This window comes from Oncorhynchus mykiss, chromosome 12, assembly GCF_057628025.1.
Source record: "Oncorhynchus mykiss isolate SJ-2025 chromosome 12, ASM5762802v1, whole genome shotgun sequence".
Taxonomy (NCBI): domain Eukaryota; kingdom Metazoa; phylum Chordata; class Actinopteri; order Salmoniformes; family Salmonidae; genus Oncorhynchus; species Oncorhynchus mykiss.
This window is the reverse complement of record NC_143033.1, coordinates 14,645,342-14,664,514: the sequence shown is the minus strand read 5'-3', so window position 1 is coordinate 14,664,514 and position 19,173 is coordinate 14,645,342. Positions and strand designations below refer to the sequence as shown.

The 19,173-nt window shown below is 43.7% G+C and overlaps 1 protein-coding gene across 2 annotated transcripts in view; it reads left to right on the top strand.

The window, feature by feature from the left end:
• Positions 1-664: 664 nt before the first annotated feature.
• Positions 665-19,173, top strand: part of LOC110537005 (integrin alpha-1) — a 73,396-nt gene continuing 54,887 nt past the window's right edge. Inside the window, exon 1 of one of the 2 annotated variants that reach the window (XM_090191770.1) lies at positions 665-1,117. In XM_090191770.1, the coding sequence (XP_090047896.1) occupies positions 1,075-1,117 (43 nt within the window). In that variant the 5' untranslated portion in view covers positions 665-1,074. The remainder of the gene's footprint in view (positions 1,118-19,173) is intronic. The other variant, XM_036936981.2, reaches the window with a different exon arrangement.

Sequence of the window (19,173 nt, the reverse complement as noted above, 5' to 3'; positions counted from 1 at the left end):
CCCTGGATGGGAGACTGTTAGAAGTGGTGTTGGAGGGTCAGTAGGAGACACCCTTTCCTCTGGTCTAAAAAATATCCCAATGCCCCAGGCCAGTGATTGGGGACACTGCCCTGTGTATGGTGCTGTCTTTTGGATGGGATGTTAAATGGGTATCCTGACTCTCTGTGGTCACTAAAGATCCCGTGGCACTTATCGTAAGAGTAGGGGTGTTAACCCTGGTGTCCTGGCTAAATTCCCAATCTGGCTCTCATACCATCACGTTACCTAATCATCCCCAGTCTACAATTGGCTCATTTATCCTCTCCCCTGTCACTATTCCCCAGGTTGTTGCTGTAAATGAGAATGTGTTCTCAGTCAGCCTACCTGATAGAATAAGGGTTAAAGAAAAAATGTTGCCAGTTGTCTATTTAAATGTGAAGTATCAGGTATAGGGCTGGGGGGCACCTGCTATTTCCCCCCTAATTCCAAAGTTGTAGCAAAGTAATATCTTTTGAAATAGGCTACGGAACATAACACTGGTGGTGGTGGAGTGCTGGCAAAAAAGGTTGACATTTCCAAGACAAATTGGTTTGGTGGCGATTCCCCATTCCAAAATAACTAACTGCTATTATTTCCAGAGTCAGACGTCTCTGTCACTGGTTTTATTTGCCTGGTAAGATTTTCCCATGGGTTGACTTGGCAAGCCAACTCCCACACACTCAGTGCCTATGATTTCAGGACTGAAGTCTTGGGTCCTAACTTCTTCTCCCGGTCCCGTCCACTCCACACAGTAGCCTACGCAGCAGAAGAGGATATGGAGCAGTGATGTACCGGGAGACCAGGAGAATAATAACACTTCTTTTTAAAAACGGAATAAATGCCAGTATTTAAGTGACAGTTACAGAGTTCCTCTTGCAAGTTTAAAATACTTCAAACGCAGATGCTAGCATGCAGGAAATGCCAGACTAATTCTCAGAGTAGTTCAATCACCCCTCACGCCTCTAGAGAGTTCTGTCTTCAGTTGAATATTGCGCGTCTGACGGGAAGGGCCGAAGAATACCAGCTCCAGCCGCCGTGGAAACTGATTATTCCAAGATGCTCCGGCAAATGCAATATTTGAAATTAGCGACAGCACTCGGTAGGTGATATTTTCTCTTAATATGCATGTTATCACCAGTTTATTAAACTACAAGCGAACAGCCTGTCGCGCGCGCATGTTTTAACTTGTGTGTGTCCACTATCCAGGTTCCTGTGCGCGTCCCACAGGCACACAGACATTAACCGTGTACTCAATTATTAATGATGCATCGTGACTCATAAAACCATCCATTAGGTGTAAATTGCTTCTACATTGAATTTACAAATTTTTAACCTCAAGTAAGCAAATTCATCATGGCTTATTTGAACGAACCTAAGAATCTGAACGGCTTTGAAATAATCCTCGCCGGCTGGTATTTAGATGTGTGAAATTGGTCAATGTGTGATACAGTGGGGCACGACGCGCATACAGTTATTTACCCATACGCTATTCATTCTCATCTGTTGCTATTGGAACCCACTGCAATTACAGATAATTGTTTAGGGACATTTCAGATAGCCACGCCACCTATAACTCCGCAGTTATACATAAAGTCATCAGTAGTTTACGGCGGGGGTGTGTGGTACTGCGGGGGGGGGGAGGGGGGATGTGTGTGTTGAAGCCTAATTTGGACACTTGTGTGAGTGGTGCAACTTCCTGTGAAAAACATTGAACATACAAAAGTGAAGCAAGTTTCTAGAACTGTCCTGGTTCCTATTAACTGAGACAGTCATAATGGCTTGGATTACTTTTAGCTGTGCCTTCAAAAAATATTCAGACCCCTTTGATTTATTCAAAATGTTGTTGTGTTACAGACTGAACTCAAATGGATAAAAAAAAAAAAAATCTCACCCATCTACACACAATACCCCATAATGACAAAGTGAAAATATGTTTTTTGAAAATAAAATGTCTCATTTACATAATATTCACACCACTGAGTCAATACTTTGTAGAAGCACCTTGGGCAGCGATTACAGCTGTGTGTCTTTCTGGGTAAGTCTCTAGGAGCTTTCCACACCTGGATTTTGCAACATTTGTCCATTAATATTGAAACAATTTTTCAAGCTCGATCAAATTGGCTGTTGCTCGTTGCTAGACAACCATTTTCAGGTCTTGCCATAGATTGTCAAGTAGATTTAGGTCACAACAGTAACTCGACCACTCAGGAACATTCACTGTCTTCTTGGTAAGCAACTCCAGTGTAGACTTGTCCTTATGTTTTAGGTTATTGTCCTGCTGAAAGGTGAATTCCTCCTCCAGTTTCTGGTGGACAGAAGACTGAACCAGGTTTTCTTCTAGGATTTTGCCTGTGCTTAGCGCCATTCCAATGTATTTTTTATCCTGAAACCTCCCCAGTCCTTAAACATTACAAGCACACCCAAAAGATGATGCAGCCACCACTATGCTTGACAATATGGTGTTGTATTGGATTTGCCCTAAACATAACACTTTTAATTCAGGTCAAAATGTTAATTGCTTTGCCAAATGTTTTGCACCATTACTTTACTGGCTGTTTTGGAATATTTTAATTCTGTACAGGCTTCCTTCTTTTCACTCTGTCATTTAGGTTAGTATTGTGGAGTAACTACAATGTTGTTGATCCATCCTTAGTTTGGTACACAACAAAATGTGGAAAAAGTCAATGGGGCGTGAATACTTTCTGAATGTAGGAATATTATTATCAACAATTTTAGTTTTTGTCTACATTGTGATGTCTTGTATTTCGGAATACAATCAGTGCTGGGATCAAATGGGTAAGTACCTACAGTAATAATAAGTCATCTGAAGTGAATTAAAGGGAGTTCCTGTGTGGTGTTAGTCCAAAGCCAGACCTCATGTCACGCAACCAGGTGTGGGATTTCTGACACTGCCAGTAATGTAATAAATTATCAATATAATTTGATTTTCAATATTCCAAAGACCAATTATTGACCGTTTTTACATTTGGAACTCCGGGCTTATCAATATGAACTCATTTCATTTTCAGACACTTTTAAAGCCTATTTTGTACCGGTGAGTATTTGAAAACAGATATGCCTGTTGCTGGTGTGGGAAGTCTCGCAGTGACTTGTGACTGAACACTCAGTTATAAGTCCAGCAGTACTGAATTAACTTCTCAGGTCATGTTCCTGTAGTTCTTAAAGGGGAAAGTACCAACAATGTATCTGAGACTGGGTCTGCTCCCAAAATGGCACCATTCCCCATATAATGGCCTACTTTTGATCAGAGCCATGGGCCTTGGTCATAAGTAGTTCAATACATAGGGAATAGGTTGCCATTTGGGGCACAGCCTGGGACTGGGTCTGAAACATTGAAATGCTCCTCTGTTACTGTAAAGTCAACAGTGTGAGCGTCCCTCTTATTCTCAGATTCCTACGCTCACATGTGACATCGGCTTGTCACCGGCTCGTGACCGTCATTAGAGAATTGAGTTAGAGATGCAGCTGGAGATAGAGGCTCACATTAGTCACTATCACATCACACCAAGTTTGCGTCCCAAATGGTATCCTATTCCCCAGTTAGTGCACTACTTTTGAGCAGGGTCCGTAAAAAGGGAATAGGGTGCCATTTGGTGCAAAGACCAAGAGTCTCCCTACTTAGGCTCTGGTTCCTCTCTCCACAGACCCCTAACTGCACACCCAGACCCAGTTCATTAAAACACCAAACGGAAGTAAACAGAAGGAAACAGGGAAACAGAATCACTACTTTTACATTTTCTGCTGCAAAACATTTTCCGTTCCATGCCCTAATGAATCTGACCCTAGATTTCTTTAGTTCAGATGGAACACATCTACAGTAGTGGGATAACTCATCTCTCATCAGTTCCATGCCCCCACCCTCACCCCTCCCCTCCCCTCCTTGGAATAATGAATTTGTGAGGAGCTTTGTTTAGTGGTTATTGTCCTAGCTACTCGTCCTGAGTATTGAACCAATCTATGACCTTGTCTACCTCTGTGAGCTGCCTGATTGTTTATGAATGAGGGGGGCTTGCTGGAACCTACTGGTTGGGATCATATTCACAAATCCCATGTTGTGCTAGAAGTGCCGCTCCAGCGTGGCCCAGGGGCCCACAAGTGGTTATTGTAGTGGCGGCATTTGAACCTTCTAAATTCCTAACGGAGATGGGAGTACAGGTGTTTTTGGTTTGGGACCTCGAGGAGAGCTCATCTGGCTTCAATCAGGGGTGTGTGGGACTGGGACAAGTGAACTTACTCTGGACACTTGAAAACACGCGGATATGCTTAGCCATATGAATGTAAGAACACACACACGCACACAATCAAACCACACACACTGATGTTCTAACTCGTATACAGAATGGACACACAAAGCTCTTGGACATGTAGATTACAGTGATGTTTGTTCTTGAGGATGAAGGTGTTGAGGAATTATTTCTGGTGGTCTTCTTGCTCATAATCTTTAGCCACGGTGGTTGTAACACATCAGGCAGAACGTGGTACACAAGAGTGTGTATTCATGTATTGCAGATTGTTTCTCATATCTCAAATTCTGTCATTGTTTTTTTTTGTCAGTCTCAATGTCTATAATCAATTTATGGGATGTACAGTAGGGCTTATGTAGCCAACTCATAATAACACATTGTGTACATTCACATATTCATGTTACTCACAGATGTGTGTGGTATGATACTTACAAAGTGTGTTCATTGAACATCTGTACATCTGTTCACATACGCAATCAATAAGTAATGTTTTTTGTCTTTCAAATTACCTATGCCTTTCAACTGAAATTTGAGGGAATGCTCTCAAAAATACCCAGAGAAGCAAATCCTCAGCAAGTGAGATTGTTCCCATCGCCGTATATCAGCAGGTGTCACTAGGACCACAGTTGATCTCCCTCCGCACAGTTGATCTCCCTCCACACAGTGTATCTCCCTCCCCACAGTGTATCTCCCTCCCCACAGTGTATCTCCCTCCCCACAGTGTATCTCCCTCCCCACAGTTTATCTCCCTCCTCACAGTGTATCTCCCTCCCCACTGTTTATCTCCCTCCTCACAGTGTATCTCCCTCCCCACAGTTTATCACCCTCCCCACAGTGTATCTCCCTCCCCACAGTGTATCTCCCTCCCCACAGTTTATCTCCCTCCTCACAGTGTATCTCCCTCCCCACAGTTTATCACCCTCCTCACAGTGTATCTCCCTCCTCACAGTGTATCTCCCTCCTCACAGTGTATCTCCCTCCCCACTGTTTATCTCCCTCCTCACAGTGTATCTCCCTCTCCACAGTTTATGTCCCTCCTCACAGTGTATCTCCCTCCCCACAGTTTATCACCCTCCCCACAGTGTATCTCCCTCTCCACAGTTTATCTCTCTCCCTACAGTGTATCTCCCTCCCCACGGTGTATCAACCTCCCCACTGTTTATCTCCCTCCCCACAGTTTATCTCCCTCCCTACTGTTTATCTCCCTCACCACAGTGTATCTCCCTCCACACAGTGTATCTCCCTCCCCACAGTGTATCTCCCTCCCCACAGTTTATCACCCTCACCACAGTGTATCTCCCTCCCCACAGTGTATCTCCCTCCCCACAGTTTATCTCCCTCCCCACAGTTTATCACCCTCACCACAGTTTATCTCCCTCCCCACAGTGTATCTCCCTCCTTACAGTTTATCTCCCTCCCCACAGTTTATCTCCCTCACCACAGTGTATCTCCCTCCACACAGTGTATCTCCCTCCCCACAGTGTATCTCCCTCCCCACAGTTTATCACCCTCACCACAGTGTATCTCCCTCCCCACAGTGTATCTCCCTCCCCACAGTTTATCTCCCTCCTCACAGTTTATCTCCCTCCCCACAGTTTATCTCCCTCCCTACAGTGTATCTCCCTCCCCACGGTGTATCACCCTCCCCACTGTTTATCTCCCTCCCCACGGTGTATCACCCATCTATCCACCACTAGATAAGACCAACAGTATACATTTGAAGAGTTTCATTCCAAAAAGATGGTAAATTATTGGTAAATTTGCTTTTTTATTTCAATAAATTATCAAAGAGATTGGTGTGTTTTTTCACTATCTATTGATGGCATGGGGTTGTTCAATGACAGACATGTATTTGTTTAAAATCTTGGATTTACTGGTTTTCATTTCAGAGACAAATAATGATAGGTTTTACATGTAACAAATAAGTTCCTTTTTTATAAAGAAATGTAAAAAATTATACATTTGTGCCATCAATGTAAAACTTTTTTCATTTGATGATTTAGTCATTTAGCATATGCTCTTATCCAGAGCAGCTTACAGTAAGTACATTCATCTTAAGATAGCTAGGTGAGACAATCACATATCACAGTTAAATATACAGGATACGAACATTCCATTCCAGGTAAACAATGGACATATAGCATTTAGCAACAACAACAAAAAACACATTGTCTAAAATCAATGAATAAAACATCTGAGAATAGATACATTTTACACACACATGAAAATATCCATAAGCAATCATTTCTGGTGAAAAAATATATAGAAACAAATTGGTGCATATAGCATTTTGGAAATAAACTCTTAATTTCTTTCACTGTCTGAAGGTTCCTTTATGTATGGAATCCTGCTGCAGCTGATTTGATTAAAGAGCTAATTCATTGGCTGTTTGAAGACGAGTGAAGGGTTGGAGGCCGGGCAGTTTGTCTGAAGACATTAGTGGTCTGGCTGTATTTATGAGTCTGGAGAAGAGGAGCCAGTCTGAACTGAACCCACAGACCAACAGTCTGAATCTTTCCCATAGCAACATCATCCTCTATAAGTAGTTCACTATGCAGATACAGTGGATGTTTGCAACCGCTGCTAATTTAATATGCACTGTATATATTCCAAAATAAGATCATCATGTATTTTCATTCAGAGAACTCCAGCATGCTTCATTCAATGGAACCAATGGAATAGTCCCAAAAAGTGCAAATCCACCCATCTGGCTCTCCAGGCAAGTTCAATAAAAGTATTTGAAATCATTTTGAACCCAGGTCAGGGTATACCAGTGGAGTGAGAGAAGGAGTGATGGTCAAGCTTTGTCCAACAGACAGGCTGCCACTCAGTCCCCTTAACCCTGGCATTGAGGGTCTCTTCTCCTCCTTTGCTTGGTCGGTCGTAAATCCAGAGCATCCCCTGGCAGAAGCGCCAGATCTCCCAGAAGATCTCACTCTGAACGTCTCCCTCCATACTTGGAGCCTAAAAAAACACATTCCTTTACTGGCTGTCTGACGGGCTGACCCACTGTCTACTGTCGTCTCTTTTATTGGCTCACATGAGACACTGGAAGCAAGCAGCTTGTTGTTTGTTACTGAAAACTAGAAACTACACTCCTAGAAAAAAGTGTTCCAGAAGTGTTCTTCGGTTGTCCCCATAGGAGAACCCTTTTTGATTCCAGGTAGAACCCTTTTAGGTTCCATGTAGAACCTTCTGTGGGGAAGGTTCTACATGTAACACAAAAGGGTTCTACCTGGAACCAAAAATGATTCTTCAATGGGTTCTCCTATGGGGACAGCCAAATAACCCTTTTATGTTCTAGATAGGACAATTTTTCTAAGAGTATAGATATCAAGGTTTTCTTTGAGAGGTTACATCAATATGGCATGGCAATCCCAGAAATGAAATACGAGAACTGAAAAATATGACTAAATATGACTTAATGAGACTCCACAAACAGTCAACATGTAAATATTGTAACAAGACATCAGGTAAAATTAACAAGACCATGTGTGTTCAGGGAATAGTATGCAGTGTCTAGTATCTACTGACTGTAACAAGACATCAGGTAAAATAAACAAGACCATGTGCGTCCACAGTCCCAATAAGGGGCCTAGCCCACTGTAAGTTGATCCCATGTCTTGACAGATCCCATATACTGGTGTTTACAAAGCTTTTAAGAGCTCAGATGAGTAATGTTTGCCATTGAGAAAAATTACCTTGTGGAAGGGTTTAGCTCGGGCATACCAAACAACCTCTATCAAACATCACTGTTGCTGTATGCCAGTAGACACAATTATTGGCTTGGAAAGCAGCCAACTATAATGCTTTGTAGGAGTTTCATGTCTATACACTTGCAATAATTTAACTGGACAAATTATTGGTTTGGAACTATCAAAACCTTTGTGCTGAATGTAAAATATGACTATCTTGCCGCCAGGAAACCTCAGTAGAATTTATAGGAAAACATTTCCTGAAATTCCACCAACACATCTCCTGTGTTGGACGTGTGACCATTGTTATTCTCCCTTCCATGACAGCTACAAGACCCTCCCCCTTTGGCAAATCAGATCACGCCTCCATTCTGCTCTTCCCCGCATATATACAGAAATTTAAACAAGAAGCACCCGTGATAAGGACTGTTCAGCGTTGGTCTGACTAATCAGAATTCATGCTACAGGACTGTTTCTCGATCACGTGGACTGGGAAATGTTCTGGGTCACCTCTGGAAATAACATCGACAACTACACTGACTCTGTCACTGGGCTCATCAGATAGTGCATAGAGGATGTTGAAACAGTGATGATTAAAATGTAACAAACCAAAAACTGTGGATAGATGGCAGCATTCGTGCAAAACTGAAAGCACGGCCTTGACCGGGAGACCCATGAGGCAACGCACAATTGGCCCCGCCTCGTCCAGGTTAGGGGAGGGTTTGGCCAGCCGGGATTTTCTTGTCCCATTGTGCTCTAGCGACTCCTTGTGGTGGGCCGGGCACCCGCAAGATGACTTCGTTCTCCAGTTGGACACGGTTTCCTCCAATACATTGGTGCGTCTGGCTTCCGGGTTAAGGAAGCAATGTGTCAAAAAGCAGTGCTTTTGGGCCCCTCGTGTTGGATTCCACCATGTATTGGATTAATCCCCATGTAATGAAACATATTAGGGAAAAAAGCCAAGTTTCTCCCTTAATTATTTTCAAAGAACAATCGTGACTCTCTGGTGGGACTGGAGCAGGTGTGACGGCACATTTAGAGTCCAGTCATCTAGCAACCCCAAGGTCGTGACTTCCGGTGACCCCGGTCCCAGAGCCTCAAGAGACCTACCTCACATAAAACTGGGAAGGAGAGGTGGGGAGGATGGGTGAGAAGGGGTAGGAGGGGAAGAGGACTGTGGGAGGTGAGGGAGGTTGGGAGGTTGGTTATCTTCACTTTAGCACAACAATAAGAACAACAACAGTGGGAGAGACGCTAGAGACACGCCAGGCACCAGCTACAGCAACCAGGGTCGTTAGGTTCACAAACAAACACCAGCTCTGAGAAAAGATAAGAAGCTCCACAAAGCTCTGAGGGGAAGGAAAGTCAAGCTCTTCAAATGTCAAGATATAGGATATTAGACATTGTGCTTTTTTTTCTGATGAAATGTAATAATCCGGCCATGGAAAATTGTTTTTCTGGTATGTCTTGATTGTGTTTTACACAATGCTCCAATGCTTTGAAAACAGAAAACTCTGTCCATGGTACTCTGGTGTTCCAGATGCACTAGCAACACCACACCAAAATAAGCACACACACACACACACACACACACACACACACACACACACACACACACACACACACACACACACACACACACACACACACACACACACACACACACACACACACACACACACATACACATACACTCATACACACACACAGAGGATCAGAGGCTGTCAGCAGATACACAAGGCCCCTGAGGGGTGTGTGCATGTGTGTGTGTGCGTGTGCATAAATGTCTGCATGCGTGCGTGCATCTGTATCTGTGTGTGCGTCTGTGTGTGTTTCTGTGTGTGCTTCAGCCCTGCATCATCTGTGCACCAGGCCTCAGAGCAGTGATCAGACCAGCCCTCAACCCTCCTCTCTTTCCTCTCACCCCCAGCAGCAAGAGGCCAGACCCATCCATCACCGTGGCATCACACTGAGATGATGTACAGGCTGCACGGGGCACCTCGTTCACATTATCCACAGTATTCAGCTACTGCAGGGCAACACACAATCCACTGCACCACCATGTTGTTCTTCTCCAAAACAAATGTTTTTTTCTTCTTCTGATTTTCTCTTCTGATCTAGGCCAGGAGGGCAATAATGCAACACACACAACACACAAGTGTTTCACTTTCGGGTCAGGGAAACCTACTTGTAAAGCATTTAGACATTCTTCATGATGGATCAGCCTGGATTATGTACATGGCCCTGAACTTTGACCCATGGAACACGAGAAAAGTCAGCTAGTTCAAGTTCACACAGTTCCCACACTGAGTTATTACTGTATAGTTACAGATGATTTACGGTTGATGAGAAGCACATCTATTTATTGATAATGATGTGGGTTAGAAATGTCCTCTTGATTGTTACTGATCACCTGTAAAACATGAGAAACATGTATTAGAGTTTGAGTTTGGAGCGTGGTCATATGGTTTGGTGCCGAAACCCATTGTTGAGCTTTTCAGAATCAGAATCACCGATATTCACTAATTACATTGATACAGTCAGAACGTTACCTGGTGATATGGTGCTGCTAGTGATAGACAACATTTAGAGACAGAATACAGACAGCGGAATTGACAGAAAGTTTGCATGCATTATATACAACTAGGTAGAGTGAGCATAGAGCTATAAGAGAATGAGCAGATATTCACATGTACTGTGGGTATACCAGTGGAGGCTGCTGAGGGGAGGTTGGCTCATACACTATATATTCAAAAGTATGTGAACACTCCTTCAAATTCAGCTATTTCAGCCACACACTTTGCTGACAGGTATATTAAATTGAGCACACAGCCATGCCATCTCCATAGACAAACATTGGCAGTATAATGGCCTTACTGAAGAGCTCAGTGACTTTCAACGTGGCACCGTCATAGGATGCCACCTTTCCAAAAAGTCAGTTCATAAAATTTCTACCCTGCTAGAGCTGCCCCGGTCAAATGTAAGTGCTGTTATTGTGAAGTGGAAACTTCTAGGACCAAAAGCTGCTCAGCCGCGAAGAACGAACGGGATGGGACCAACAAGTGCTGAAGATTGTCTGTCGGTTGAAACACTAACTACCGATTTCCAAACTGCCTCTGGAAGCAACAGCACAACAATTGTTTGTCGGGAGCTTAATGAAATGGGTTTCCATGGCCGAGCAGCAGCACACAAGCCTAAGATCACCATGCGCAAATGTAATAACTAAGTCCCTATTGAATGAATTGGTCAATTGGGAACAGTCTACAGGGAGAGGAATGTTGCCTACAGGGAGAGGGTTGCCTACAGGGAGATATAAGAAGTGAACCCTGTGACCTCATCACAGGGTGTATTTGTTGTCTTTCTGTGAAATGTTTAAGCAGCTCCCTTAACTCCTATCCCAGCTTTGTGTTGCAAGTTAGCTCCGCTGATAAAAAGCTTTGTGATCAGCACTTTTGAACATGAGTTGGTTGTTAGTAATATTTGGATGAGGGTTTGGATGAGTTTGTGGGTGTGTGATAGAGCACGATTGGGGATGGGGAAGATTCTGGCATGAAATCCTTGACAACCAGCAGGGAGAATTATGTAATTCAGTGGGTGGTGACTTGTATTCCTATTCCTTGTTCCAGGCCTTTAAAAACTAGCGGTCCAAGGAATAGATTTGGAAGTTCCAATTCCAATATGGAATCAGATATGGCAGGCAGCTCCATGGGCTTCACACACAGTGCATACTGTAGATGGACACACACTGAATGAATGGGAACGGTCCTTATTGAATGAATTGGTCAATTGGGAACAGTCCCTATTGAATGAATTGGTCAATTGGGAACAGTCCCTATTGAATTAATTGGTCAATTGGGAACAGTCCCTATTGAATGACTTGGTCAATTGGGAACAGTCCCTATTGAATGAATTGGTCAATGGGGGACAGTCCCTATTGAATGAATGGGTCTATGGGGAACGGTCCCCGTTGAATTAATTGGTTATTGGGGAACGGTCCCTATTGAATGAATTGGTTAATGGGGAACAGTTCCCTGTTGAATGAATGGGTCAATGGGTTAAGTTCCAATTGACTCTGAGGCATTATTTTACTTTCTGGCTGCCAATGTTGTTCTTGTTTAATGTACAGCGTCCTCTGCCTACATTCATTCCAGCCAACACTTGACTTGACCAATAGGACTCATCTTATGTTTTCTCAGTCCTGTCTTCATTGTATATTACGACACGTCTGTGTTTGAGCACAACCTACACACATTCTGTTACATCCTACGCACACATTAAATGACTTTCCACTGAGATTTATAGGGACTCTAAATAGACAGCCACATCTACGGGTAGAGATGACTTTGTAGCCTAATCATATAACAACACATTTTTTATATTTTTTATTTAACTAGGCAAGTTATGTTATTTACAATGACGGCCTACTCCGGGCCAATTGTGTGCCCTATGGGACTCCCAATCACAGCCGGATGTGACGCAGCCTGGATACGAACCAGGAACTGCAGTGACACCTCTTGCACTGAGATGAAGTGCCTTAGACCGCTGCACCACTCGGGAGCCGATTGGCGCAGCAGTGGCGCATAAAACAGTGACTAAGCAGCACATAAAACAGTGACTAAGCAGCACATAAAACAGTGACTAAGCGGCACATAAAACAGTGACTAAGCAGCACATAAAACAGTGACTAAGCGGCACATAAAACAGTGACTAAGCAGCACATAAAACAGTGACTAAGCAGCACATAAAATAGTGACTAAGCAGCACATAAAACAGTGACTAAGCAGCACATAAAACAGTGACTAAGCAGCACATAAAACAGTGACTAAGCAGCACATAAAGCAGTGACTAAGCGGCACATAAAACAGTGACTAAGCGGCACATAAAACAGTGACTAAGCGGCACATAAAACAGTGACTAACAAGCATAAACAGTGACTAAGCGGCACATACAGCAGTGACTAAGTGGCACATAAAACAGTGACTAAGCAGCACATAAAACAGTGACTAAGCAGCACATAAAACAGTGACTAAGCAGCACATAAAGCAGTGACTAAGCGGCACATACAACAGTGACTAAGCGGTACATAAAACAGTGACTAAGCGGCACATAAAACAGTGACTAACAAGCATAAACAGTGACTAAGCGGCACATACAGCAGTGACTAAGCAGCACATAAAACAGTGACTAAGCAGCGCATAAAACAGTGACTAAGCAGCACATAAAGCAGTGACTAAGCGGCACATACAACAGTGACTAAGCGGTACATAAAACAGTGACTAAGCGGCACATAAAACAGTGACTAACAAGCATAAACAGTGACTAAGCGGCACATACAGCAGTGACTAAGTGGCACATAAAACAGTGACTAAACGGCACATAAAACAGTGACTAAGCGGCACATAAAACAGTGACTAAGCGGCGCATAAAACAGTGACTAAGCAAATAGATGAATTCTACTGTGAACATAATGAAGTGATCGCAGCAGAAGTTGAAGTCTCTCCAGTTGGAGTAAAAAGTCATTTCAGAATCCAAGAGATAACCAATGTCAGAACCCAGTAGAGCCCAAGAGATAACTAATATTAGAACCCAATAGAACCCAAGAGAGAACCAATGTCAGAACCCAATGAAACCCAAGAGAGAACCAATTTCAGAACCCAGTAGAGCTCAAGAGATAACCAATGTCAGAACCCAATAGAGCCCAAGAGAGAACCAATGTCAGAACCCAATGAAACCCAAGAAAGAGAACCAATTTCAGAACCCAATAGAGCCCAAGAGAGAACCAATGTCAGAACCCATAATAAAGAAAGCAACCCAAGAGAGTGTTCCCCAGAACACAGTGACCAAGCAGTTAGGACGAGAGAGAGGAACAGAGAGAGAGGGGGGTGGGGGGTGGATAGAGAGTATGAGAATGTGCTCCTGGTCTATGCCAACATATGTCTCAGAGAAGCAGAGTCAGACTATCCTTCTCATTAGAGAGCAGAGCACTGTGCTGCTGACGTCTCTTAATTCTTTCCCTGACGACCACTGCCTGCCAACTGATTTAGGAACAGTTTTACCACAGCCTGGAATGAGTTAGTGAACACTGCTTCCCGGAATGATCAGATTCTAGCGAACTGATTTAGGAACAGTTTTTTATCACGGCTCACCGCTAGCTAGCCTGAACTGAGTTAGTGATCACGTCTGGCTCAGAGGGTCAAACACTGACTTAGGATCACGGCTCACCTCACCACCTAACCTAAACTGAAATGTAAGATCAATGTCAGGTTGCTCCACTTAATAGCTACCAGACCTGAAGTTTGATGTTTTTCACAGGGTCAGTTAGTTTTACTTTTGTCAAGTGTGGCTGATCACACTTCTAACACTGATTGGGGATCAGTTTTACGGTTAAGTCTGGCTAACAGGCCTGTAGTACTGATTTAAGGTGGGCTTTATTGTGGCTAAGCATGGCTGACAGGTCGGGGGCGACCACAGACATGATGCAGAAAGGGTGTCGGTCTGGTTGGTATATATATCACCCCACATCAGAGGAGGACTGGATTTCATCTGAGACGTGCTGAAAGGATTTGAGTGCCTCTCACTGGGAGTGTTAAATCACTTCTAAATTGTGTGTGTGTGTGTGTGTGCTGTGTGGTGTTTATTGTATGTGCATGCGTGTATTGTGCTTGTTCAATTCAATCACCTAAAGACGGGACACACACGCAAGATGTTGTGATATTCTTAGTGGGAGGCAGGGCTGGCCAGTGGAAGGAAACGTTCCTCTTCTGTCCCCCTTAGTGCAGCACGTTTCCTATACATCAGGTATTCCCAAACTGAGGTACGCGCAATGCCGTCGGGGGTACGCCAAATAAAAATGTTATTCACATTTTTTAAAAACATTTTAAAACATTTTTTCTTCACATTTTCAAACGGTACATTTATATTTTCCAACGGGGCTGTACATTTGGGTAAGGTTTTTTTCTCGCCTGAGTAGCCTCGTTTCACTGGCAAAAATAAAATGAAACCATCTAGTGTTCAGCGAAATAACAATACAACCTAGTCCAATAATTAACATCCAATCACATTAACTGTTATTCTCTCGCGGGAAACCTGCACTCTGCGCAGACATTTAGAAACGAAACATAACAATTTGAAAAATAAGCCACAGTTTTTTGAGCGAGAATAAAGACGACTTTCGAGTAGTAAGACATGTATAAAAGCAACAGATACCATTAATAAGAAGGGCTAGAAGCATCTTATATGGTGAGCTACCGAATTGCTAGGACAGGCAAGCCCCATACTATTGTGGAGGACTTAATTCTTCCCCCTGCTGCGGATATGGTTGGGACAATGCTGGGGGAAAAGCCAAAAAAACGATGCAGACAATGCCTTCATCAAACAACACTGTTTCACGATGCATCAGTGACATGGTAGGAGATGTTTTGAAACAATTACTGCTTCGCTTAAAAGCCAGTGAATTCTTTGCGTTACAGCTGGATGAGCCAACAGACGTGGCGGGCCTGGCACAGCTCTTGGTATATGTCTGTTACGTTTATGGGAGGTCAATTAATTAAGGAAGACTTCCTCTTCTGCAAACCACTGAAAACCAGGACAACATGAGAAGATATTTTTAAAGTACTGGACAGCTTTGTGACATCAAATGGACTTTGGTGGACAAGATGTGTTGGTATCTGTACTGATGGCGCAAAAGCCATGATAGCGAGACATAGTGGAGTGGTAACGTGCATGCAAGCAGTACACTACAGCATCCACCAAAAGGCTCTTGCTGCCAAGGGAATGCCTGACAGCTTGAAATACTTTTTGGACACTATAGTGAAAATGGTTAACTTTGTTTAAGCAAGGCCCCTGAACTCTTGTGTATTTTCTGCATTATGTTTTGATATGGGCAGCGACCATGTCACACTTTTACAACATACAGAAGAAGTGTGCTGGTTATTAAGGGGCAAAGTATTGACACGTTTTTTAAAATTGAGAGACGAGCTTAAAGTTTTCTTTACTGATCATCATTTTCACTTGTCTGACCGCTTGCATGATGACGAGTTTCTCACACGACTGGCCTGTCTGGGTGATGTTGTTTCTCACCTGAATGATCTGAATCTAGGATTACAGGGACTTTCCGCTACTATATTCATTGTGCGGCACAAAATTCTCTTCGATCATAATCACAGTCGTGTATATTCCCCCCCAAGCAGACACATCGACGGCCCTGAAAGAACTCCATTCGACTCTATGTAAACTGGAAACCACATATCCCGAGGAAGCATTTATTGTAGCTAGGGATTTTAACAAGGCTAATCTAAAAACAAGACTCCCTAAATTCTGTCAGCATATCGATTGCACAACCCGGGCTGGAAAAAAACCCTGCGACGCATATAACCCCGCGACGCATATAAGGCCCTCCTTCCTTTCAGAAGAGCATACATATTCATATTAATTTCTTTACACTTGTGTGTATAAGGTAGTTGTTGTGAAATTGTTACGTTAGATTACTTGTTAGATATTGCTGCATGGTCGGAACTAGAAGCACAAGCATTTTGCTACACTCGCATTAACATCTGCTAACCGTGTAAGTGACAAATAACATTTGATTTGATTTGAATTGATGCTACAAGAAGTTGGAGCTCCTCTCTGTCTGCATTAACAAGGACAACACACAGGTCTTTTTAGTGCAAATGAACTCAAGCTTACGGACAATGTCAAATGTGATACAGCGAACCACCTGAGTGAGCTGGGTGCGCAATTACGCAGGTGCTTTCCTGAAACGGACGACACAAACAACTAGATTCGTTATCCCTTTCATGCCTTGCCTCCAGTCTACTTACCAATATCTGAACAAGAGAGCCTCATCGAAATTGCAACAAGCGGTTCTGTGAACATTTTATTTAATCAGAAGCCACTGCCAGATTTCTGGATTGGGCTGCGCTCAGAGTTTCTTGCCTTGGCAAATCGCGCTGTTAAGACACTGATGCCCTTTGCAACCACGTACCTATGTGAGAGTGGATTCTTGGCCCTCACTGGAACTAAATACAGGCACAGACTGTGTGTGGAAAATTATTTAAGACTGAGACTCTCTCCAATACAACCCAACATTGCAGAGTTATGTGCATCCTTTCAAGCACACCCTTCTCATTAACCTGTGGTGAGTTATTCACAATTTTTGATGAACAAATAAGGTTTTATATATAAGATGGCTAAATAAAAAGCTAAATTATTGATTATTATTATATTATTATTTGTGCCCTGGTCCTATAAGAGCTCTTTGTCACTTCCCATGAGCCGGATTGTGACAAAAACTCACCCTCATTCTTATGTTTAATAAATGTATCATATAGTGTGTGTGTGGCAGGCTTACAATGATGGCAAAAAAACAAAATTTGTGAGTGTGCTGACCCTGTTGCTAGAGGGGGTACAGCTGGAGGTTGAATGTTTGAAGGGGTACGGGACTATAAAAAGTTTGGGAACCACTGCTCTACATCATCCAGACCTGAATGTGATCAGTGGAAAGGCCTCTTGCTTGAGGCCATCTTGAATCAGCTAAATGAGCAGTGTTTTCTGGCGGGGACATGGAAGAGGGGAGGTGTGTGTGTGTCTCTGTCTCTGTCTCTCTCTCTCTCTCTGTCTCTCTCACAATCTCTCTCTGTCACTCTCTCAACTATGAACTGTACTCATCATTAATCAAACAGATATGCAGGGATGGTGACTTTATTTAATACAGGCAGAACAGAAGGTGGTATGGAGAGCAACATTTTATATGATACTGCATCAGCAGCAATATCATATAAAAAAAATCCTCCAGTATGTTTCTTGAATTGGCTTGAGCCCTGAGGATGGCCTTTCTTAAACCCTTTACTCCATCAGGACCATGGTTATCCTCTACCACACGCGTGTGTGTCTTTCATTTGGTTCAGATGTGTTTGTGTGTCTGGGGGTAGCACTAGGCTGTTAGGCCCTATCACCCTGTAACATGCATTACCACCGTGTGGCCCTATCACCCTGTAACATGCATTACCACCGTGTGGCCCTATCACCCTGTAACATGCATTACCACCGTGTGGCCCTATCACCCTGTAACATGCATTACCACCGTGTGGCCCTATCACCCTGTAACATGCATTACCACCGTGTGGCCCTATCACCCTGTAACATGCATTACCACCGTGTGGCCCTATCACCCTGTAACATGCATTACCACCATGTGGCCCTATCACCCTGTAACATGCATTACCACCGTGTGGCCCTATCACCCTGTAACATGCATTACCACCGTGTGGCCCTATCACCCTGTAACATGCATTACCACCATGTGGCCCTATCACCCTGTAACATGCATTACCACCGTGTGGCCCTATCACCCTGTAACATGCATTACCACCGTGTGGCCCTATCACCCTGTAACATGCATTACCACCGTGTGGCCCTATCACCCTGTAACATGCATTACCACCATGTGGCCCTATCACCCTGTAACATGCATTACCACCGTGTGGCCCTATCACCCTGTAACATGCATTACCACCGTGTGGCCCTATCACCCTGTAACATGCATTATCACTGTGTGGCCCTATCACCCTGTTACATGCATTACCACCATGTGGCCCTATCACCCTGTTACATGCATTACCACCGTGTGGCCCTATCACCCTGTAACATGCATTACCACCGTGTGGCCCTATCACCCTGTTACATGCATTACCACCGTGTGGCCCTATCACCCTGTAACATGCATTACCACCGTGTGGCCCTATCACCCTGTAACATGCATTACCACCGTGTGGCCCTATCACCCTGTTACATGCATTACCACCGTGTGGCCCTATCACCCTGTAACATGCATTACCACCATGTGGCCCTATCACCCTGTTACATGCATTACCACCGTGTGGCCCTATCACCCTGTAACATGCATTACCACCGTGTGGCCCTATCACCCTGTAACATGCATTACCACCGTGTGGCCCTATCACCCTGTTACATGCATTACCACCATGTGGCCCTATCACCCTGTTACATGCATTATCACTGTGTGGCCCTATCACCCTGTAACATGCATTAACACCCTGTGGTCCTATCACCCTGTTACATGCATTACCACCATGTGGCCCTATCACCCTGTTACATGCATTATCACTGTGTGGCCCTATCACCCTGTTACATGCATTACCACCATGTGGCCCTATCACCCTGTTACATGCATTACC